The following is a 7,673-nucleotide window of genomic DNA, read 5'->3' as shown; positions in this document are numbered from 1 at the left end:
ATTTTATTTTAAAGTCTGCTCCCCCCGCCCCGCCCTCCACCCCATCTATTCCCAGGCTGAAAGAAGCAACGCTGCTCTGCATCTGAAAGGCCCACAGGGAGAAGAAAAGGGAAAAAAAAGCCGTACCATGATCTTGATAATGCAGTCCCTGGTGTTTTCGGCCACGGTGCACTCCACCTCCCCGTTGCTCACCACACTCCAGAGGTCACACTTGCTCTTCTCATTCTTGCCGACTGCGCACCACCGTGTCTTGTTTTCTCTGCGGTTGGAGTTCAACTGGTCTGGAAAACCGGCAGAGGACAAAAAGGGATAAGCCCAGAGCCCCGCCGAACAACAAGGCTGCAAGCCAGCTGCTTTCGGGGTGCGTAGGGCTCAGCCTTGAGACCACCGGTACACACCGACCTGCTGCTGCCCCGTGCAAGAGGCTCTCGTTTGAAAAGCCCCGGGCTGGCGTGAGCGGAGGAGGCGATTCTTAAGCTGAAGGATACTCAAAAATCAACTTACAGGTCAGGAAGGAGAATTTCTGCCGAACACCAGCTGTTCACGCAGAATCGTGTTAGCTAAAAACATCGCAACCACTAAACCTAATAGTGCTTGATATTGCCACCTATAACATATTCCGCATTTCTCCGGACCTCGCGGTCCGGACAACCATGAGACTAAGACCAGACCGAGCTGTAAGAATGCAACCTAGTTATGTTTCTGTGAAGTGGCATTTGAACAATCTGTTCTGACGCTACGTGAAGTCCATGCACCCCCTTCCCTTATGCCATAGCGGCTGAGGCTACCGCAGAGATCTCTGAGCAGCTATACATTTTAGGTGGATTTTGGGGGCCATTTGGCTCTCAGAAAGCCAGCTAGGACATCAGTAAATGCTTGATGAGTCTAGACGGAAATAAAGGACACTGTTTTCCTCAAGTGGCCAATACTGGAGGTGGTGTCCTGGGATGTTCCTTCCTCTTACGCCCCAGAAATGGCTTTTCTAAAGCAGCATTTTGGACCACGCCCCGATCCCTACCACCGGCAGAATAACTGTGGGCGATTTTTGTTGCTGTAATCGTGGTGAAAGGACGAGGGGTGGGGTGCGTGTAAATTTTCCACCTTTGTCAGTGTGGTGATGATGTTTTTTTGACTTTGGCGTCAACAAATTCCTTTTGTTGATGTAAGTGAAGTCTGTGAAGATCGTGTGATTTTTAGGTAGAATACCTTTCCCAGTAAATATTTTGCAGAGAATACTGTCTGTCTGTGAAAAAATTGTGTTCCTTTCCCCAGACGTATATGCTGATTCCACCTCTTCAGTGCATCTCATACGGACACGACATTTAGTATTTCATGTCCTGCCTACCTTTCTGAAGGCTCTGGATGGCACTGTAATACTCAAAGCCCAGGTAGAGCTGGGAATCCATCAGTGGTGGGATACGCTTCAGCTGTATAGCGGAGTCTTTGAAAAGCAAGTCTTTCAGGCTTGGGTCCTTCTTGCCAGGTGGCCCGAAGAGCTGGAAGGTGCTGGTTGTGCCCACGCCAAACTTTTCCTGCCGCGAGAGAAAAATAATCAGCAGATGATGAAAGCACCTGGAAAGCTGGAGAGAGCAAGCGAAGCCAGGGGACAGAAGAAGGGATGCAAGGGGAAGGAAAGAAGAGCTTGACGATACCTGTGCTTTTGAGAGGAAGCTCCAGATGTCATCAACCTTGCTATCGTCTCGAGCCACAACAGCGTGAGCAGGCACCCTGGCCCAGTGACAGGCTTTGTAGTTGTCCACGGACTGGCGGCTGCCATCCAGACACAGCAGTTCGTACTCATCCTTCTCCTCCGGGGCATTTTCTGGAGGAAAGGAGGGAACCATGAGCTGCATCACCATGAAAATAGACAGACAAGCCATTCTGGGACAGCTTGGTAATGAATTTATTTCTGCAGAAGCTCAGGGGAGAATTCCCGGGAGATGAGGGAAGAAGATGGGTTGCACGCACCCGCCTTGCGACGGTATTGGGGTCGTCGTGGCCATATGAAGGCAGTGCCCGTGAAAGAGAGATTTATCTCTGCCTCTGCCATAACTAACCTGACAGTAAGAGGGTTTATGTGGCAGTAGCGCCTAGACATCAGGCGTGTACAAATAGATACGAATACAAATAGATTTACAAACACCGTACAAATGGATTGAAGAGGTCAGGAGCCGCAGGCGGTCTGTGAAGGCCAGTAGTGTCAAGGCTGAAAACAGAGCCCAGGTCAGAGGTCACAGGGTTACAGGAGAATTCGGGTGGGAAGGGACCTCTGAAGGTGTCCAACACATCCAGGTTGCTGCAGGTGGCACTTGAAAACCTCCAAGGATGGAGAGTGCACAGCTGTCCTGGGCAACCTGTCCCACTACTTGACTGTCCTCAAGGGGAAAAAAATTTCTTCTTATATCCAGACCTCTCTTGTTTCAGTTTATGGTTATTGTTTCTTGTCTTTCCACTGTCTGCCTCCATAAAGATCTTGGCTCCACCTTCTGGCTAACCTCCTTGGAGGCAGAGGTAGGCTGCTCTGAGGTCCCCCCTAAGCCATATCTACACCCCCCTGAGCATCTCCTTGCAGGACAAGTGTCCCTGCCCCATGACCATCTTGGTGGCCCTCCACCGAGCTCACCGCAGGTCCTGGAAATCTTCAGTCTCCAAGAGGTGCAGAGTTAGTGAACTCTCTGATTCTAATTCTCTAATTCAGCTGTGGGCTGAATTCCCTCCAAAATCCCTCCCAGAGGGATGGGTGAGCGTAATGACCTACACAGTTGCTCACCCTGCATTTGCTGTGATAATGTTACAGCTGGCTCTAAGTTACAGCACCAATGATAAGACCATTGGACTTAAATCAAGCTGGTTTTCCTTCTTCAAAGAAGGACCCTAAAGTGGCCCCCACCACAACCGTATTTTTCAGGAACAAGGATGAGTGAGCCCTACAGGGTGCAAAACATGTTTCTAGAGATGAAAGAAGAAGTTTGGGGCAAATCTGGAGCGGAATGAAAGTCTGCATGGTGCAGACTAATTGCAGGATGGAGCGGCAGCAAGAGGTTGGACTGGAAAGGAGAGAAAGATCTCTTGCAGGCCTACCTTGAACAGTTGTGTGTTTCACAAAGGCCACGTCCCCTTTTCCGTCTTTCAGACAGCTGCAGGTGGGAGGAACAGAAGAGATGTTAAAAGAAACAGGCATTGTGGCTCCCTGTCTCCTGTTTCAGCAAATGACTTTGGCATAAACTCCAACCATAGAGCAGCAGTCTTCCCTAAAAAAAAAGCTATGTTGGCAGGGAAGAAAATGTAACGGCAGAGAAGTAACGCTCAAGAAGCCCAGTTAGACTTGGCACAACGCTAATGCTGTGTATTCTTAAGTCTGTGCAAAACCATGCGACCCAGCTGCCTCCCGCTAGTTGCCAGCCAGTTATCACTAACTGGTTCCTTAATTACAAGCACTCCCAGTTCTTCTATAAATTCAGTCTCCTCAGGACCCGTGACAACAACACAGCCTCCCCGATACAACGAAAACTTGCATGTGTCAGGGCTGGAATATTTCCCCGAAGGAAAAACAACTCTCACTCACTGAAAAGCCCCAGAATATCCAGAATAAGGTGCTGTGCGGGAGCATTTGGTTTTGGAGTCCCCCTTGCACTGACGGCACAGTTTTTGTTCGGTGGTGGCACCAGGCACACAGCTGGCAGAGAAAAAATTGGCCACCGCTGCGGATGAGAAAGAAGCAATAGTTAGTCTAGAATTCACTTTTACAAGGACCTGGAAGGTATGGGATGCATAAAGAGTGTCAGTGGCTCGACTTGCTCTGTGAGCCACCTCTGGACCTCCGCAGAAGATCGGGCAACATCGCCTTCACTGTGCCACCGCCCCTGGCTTAACATCAGCCCCTTTGTCTCGCCCTTTCCACCTCACCTTGCTCGATGGAGGCTGAGTCTTTGCCATCCCACTTGATGTCTTCCCGGTGGAGGAGCGTCCCAATGGGGATGTTCCATCCGGCAGACCTGCCCAGGCCTGTGTGGCAGGAGGTCTTGCCCCGCAAGTTTTTTATTGTGAAGTCCGTTCCTTTCTTCACGACAGCCACGGCGTAGTAGCTGGTTGTGGAACCTGCAGCGCAGGAAAAAGCAGGAAAGCAATGAGAAAGCAGGACTTGGGAACATTTCAAATCCTGCCAAACCCCCAATTTCGGCCAATAAAGTGCTGCACTTCCAAATAACTAGAAATTTTGCTTGAACACTCATGGTTTTCCCATTTTCTTTGGGGTGAGCTACACTGCCAACATCGAACCAACCCTGTGCATTGTAACGTGTAATGGTAAGTGACCTGAAAAAACTATCATCACACACAAAATGCTTTGCCACTGGACAGACATTAGATGTTCCCATAGTTTTGTAAGGGTGTTTCAGCAAGTCTTTTTGGCAAATCTTCTTTGGCAAGTCTTTTCTCAAATGCTGTTGCCCACTGAAGCATGTATGTAAGCCTTGCAAGAATGAAATTCCACATTTAGTCTTTAGAATTATACCTAGTCCACCACATGCTATGCATGTATACAGTGACTTAGTCTGAGCGGTGGTAGAGACCACAGCCTTCCATTTAACGTCTTAGCTACTGTGTTGGGAATGACTCTGCTGTGTTGCTTTGATCCTGAATGTTGTGTACAAACAGGCTGAACTCCAGAGCAGAGGTCAAAAGAAAATGGGAGCTTTGGACTCGGTGGGATTGCATGAGGCAAGAAAGACAAAAATGGAGAAACAGCATCTGTTGGGCTCCCAAGAGAAAGATGGGAGAGATGAAGGACAGTATAGAAGGTGAGCAAGGATGGAGCAACACAGCTCACTCTTATCAGAAGGGATTGCTGCAGAGCAGTTTTTATGCTTTTCTTCTTTTTTCTGTGCACTGCCTGCACCTCTTGCCTCAGTAATCTCAACTGGGTGTTCCTCCACAACCACTAATGGCAAAGCTGCTGCCTCTTCAATCTTTTTTTTTTTTTTGTCTTGATGACTTCACAGGAAGATACACAGGTTATCTGTGCTACCTACCTCAGTGTTCTACCTGGGTAGCTGAAGGTCATTGAAAGCAGATCTCTGGGACCTACGCAATTTTTATGCCATGCTTCGGGATGACCGTGATTTCTGCTCATGGTGCTCTCCTTCCAGGGCCACTGCATCGTCACAGGATCAGTGACTTTCATCGCAGCTAACGTCAGAAACGGGCACTGGCTCTGCCCCTTCCCATTGCAGTGACTCTATGGCCGTGGGTGATGATTCACATTTTGATGTAACTGCCCCCAGGCCCTTCCCTTCTGGGATTTGGAAGCCAGGAGCAATATCTCAGACACCCAACAGAAGTAATGTGGGAGCTCTGCGTGGAAAGGATGGCCTTTGCGCTATTGGTTTGTTAACACCGCTTGGCTTAAAAATATTGCATGAAAATGTACCTCCACTTTGTTCGTAGACCTCAGCAGCAATGGGCTTCAGCTTGTACGGGGCAAGGCCTGCCTCAAAAACTTGACCACCATCCAAGCTAATGGCATCTGCTTCATTATTCTAAACAACAAAAAGATTTCGGTCAATAAACAAAGAGCAGGGATGCATGAGGGAAAAAACGCTTCCCTGGAGCTTCCCCCGGATCCTTGTGCATGAGTCCTTCTCTGCAGGGGAATCACAGGTCACGACCAGTGACTCAAAGGAAACCCCAATCTTCTCCAGGCTGCTGAAACATCCTCAGTGCCCAGCACAGATACTTGCTGCCCACTCACCGATATGGCTTTTATGCAGTCGAGGTACGTTGGTTTCTGCAGGCAAGTCAATGAAACACCCTCTTGTTGCATGAGGTCCCTTAGGCTATGGCATTTGTTCTCTTCTGCTAAGGATATTGTGCACCATCTGACGCTTGTCTTGGGGGGAGCAGCAAAACACAGAGCTGTAGAAAGAACCAGAAATAAACAGTCTCTGAGAGGCAGGAAGGCACCACGTGGAAAGAAGAAGCATCTCTGTGAATACACCATCTCTAGTTCCCTGTAGTCCTGGCCTCCTGTGATGGCCGGGTGCAGGATCTCCCTTGCGCATCCCCTAAGTCATGCAGGGAGGCCGTTTCTTTCTTGCCTGACGTGTGCACCTTCAGGAACATCCAGGAGGATCATTCCTGTCCCCGGGTAATGGATGTCCCGCACAGCATCGTGATTCAAGCAGCCTGAGCTCATGGCAACACCCACAGGAGCAGGAGAACAAATCCACACACTTAACAGAAATCAACCTCAGGCCTTTGCAAAAAGGGAGAGAAAAGGCAGCCCGCTGAAGCAGTATCTTTGCAAATAACCCCAGAGGGAGAGCAGCTCTGACCTGGCCCGACTATATTCAGTCCGTTGCCACACGTGAGCCCCTTGGCAGCTAGATGATCTGATATATTTAACTGTCTCTTTATATCTCACCTCGTCCACTACACCCAGTCACAGAGATGCTGTAGCACCTCCACAGTCCTCTCTCCTAAGAGTTCCCCCAACCAGTAAATGCAGCTGACTGGCTGCTCTGGGAGGCCGGAGCAAGGGAAAGACCTCAGGTGGACATAGACTCACACCTCCTTCAGCAACCTAAACACCACCCTAAGCACCAGAAATGCTGGAAAATTGCAGTTAAAGTATATGGCCAGCCCGTGCTGCACGCTTCACCTTAACCCTGCCCCTTCCTGGGACGATTGTGCAGACCGAGAGGCTGTATGCACAGCTCGCTCCCTCCAAACCCTTGAGAGCACGTTTCATTCAAACATCTCCAAATTAACCTGTGCTGCTTCCATTTTCTTTTTCACCTCCGAAATAGTCTCTCTTACTTGATTTTTGAGCCATAACCCCGCTAGCAGACACCTCCCCTCCTCCTGAATTTGGCCACAGGGAGAATCCTTAGCTTTCATTGCTACTGCCGCCATCGACGTTTTTCAAGTCTTGGCTGCACGAAGCCGTGGTCACCTTAAATCTAGTGCTGGCACCCATCCTGCCCTGGGCAGAGGCTGGATGGGGACCTCCTGAGGGAGTCAGCCTGGCTGCACTGGTGAACGTTGGGAAGGCAACGGGAGCCGGAAGGCCACGGCCGCTGCCGCAGGGGCAACCTCTTGGCTCCTTCCATGCCGGGGAGGAGGAAGGACCCTTCACCGTTAATAAGACATCGTTGCGTGCTGGTACTCAGCAAAGGTGCTCGAGGACTTCCCGGGGCCAGCGGCACAGGGAGCACTTCCCACCAGAGGACAGTAATCACCCGCACACTTGATGGGGGATCAGAAGAGACCCACTGCCCACCCCGAGAAGGGGACCCCTCTTTCCCCTCACAGGCAGTGGTCCCCAGGCCAGGCGTAGACAGCAGATGGGGGATCAGAAGAGACCCACTGCCCACCCCGAGAAGGGGACCCCTCTTTCCCCTCACATACCTGCCCGCTGCCCGCCAAAACTGTGAGCAGAGAGAGGAGAGAGAAATCACCTCTTCCAGCAGAGCCAGCTCTGCAGTGGCACAACTTAGGCATAAAATCCACAGGAGCCCGAGCAAAGCGCAGCCGCAGCAGCGGGACGGCGCGGCGCAGGAGCGGAGCGGGGAGCGTGGTGCGGAGTCTGTCGCTATTTAAGCTCTGTTTTATTGTCACCGCCTTCAGGTTTAACCCAACACACGTGCGGGCTTGGCAGGGAGGTCTTGCTCTCG

General features: G+C 50.6%; 1 protein-coding gene across 1 annotated transcript in view; it reads right to left on the bottom strand.

Moving 5' to 3' along the window:
* LOC104626878 (ovotransferrin-like) overlaps positions 1-5,913 on the bottom strand; it is a gene marked incomplete at both ends in the record, with an annotated part of 6,514 nt that extends 601 nt beyond the window's left edge. The window contains 8 exons of the mRNA XM_010294906.1: positions 127-281; positions 1,346-1,532; positions 1,653-1,822; positions 3,082-3,137; positions 3,566-3,701; positions 3,907-4,098; positions 5,429-5,537; positions 5,750-5,913. Of these exons, the coding sequence (XP_010293208.1) occupies positions 127-281; positions 1,346-1,532; positions 1,653-1,822; positions 3,082-3,137; positions 3,566-3,701; positions 3,907-4,098; positions 5,429-5,537; positions 5,750-5,913 (1,169 nt within the window). The remainder of the gene's footprint in view (positions 1-126; positions 282-1,345; positions 1,533-1,652; positions 1,823-3,081; positions 3,138-3,565; positions 3,702-3,906; positions 4,099-5,428; positions 5,538-5,749) is intronic.
* Between the last annotated feature and the right edge of the window lie 1,760 nt (positions 5,914-7,673).

The sequence above is a fragment of the Phaethon lepturus genome, unplaced genomic scaffold, assembly GCF_000687285.1.
Source record: "Phaethon lepturus isolate BGI_N335 unplaced genomic scaffold, ASM68728v1 scaffold29319, whole genome shotgun sequence".
Classification (NCBI taxonomy): domain Eukaryota; kingdom Metazoa; phylum Chordata; class Aves; order Phaethontiformes; family Phaethontidae; genus Phaethon; species Phaethon lepturus.
The sequence above is the reverse complement of the archived record's forward strand: the minus strand, read 5'-3'. Positions and strand labels throughout refer to the sequence as shown.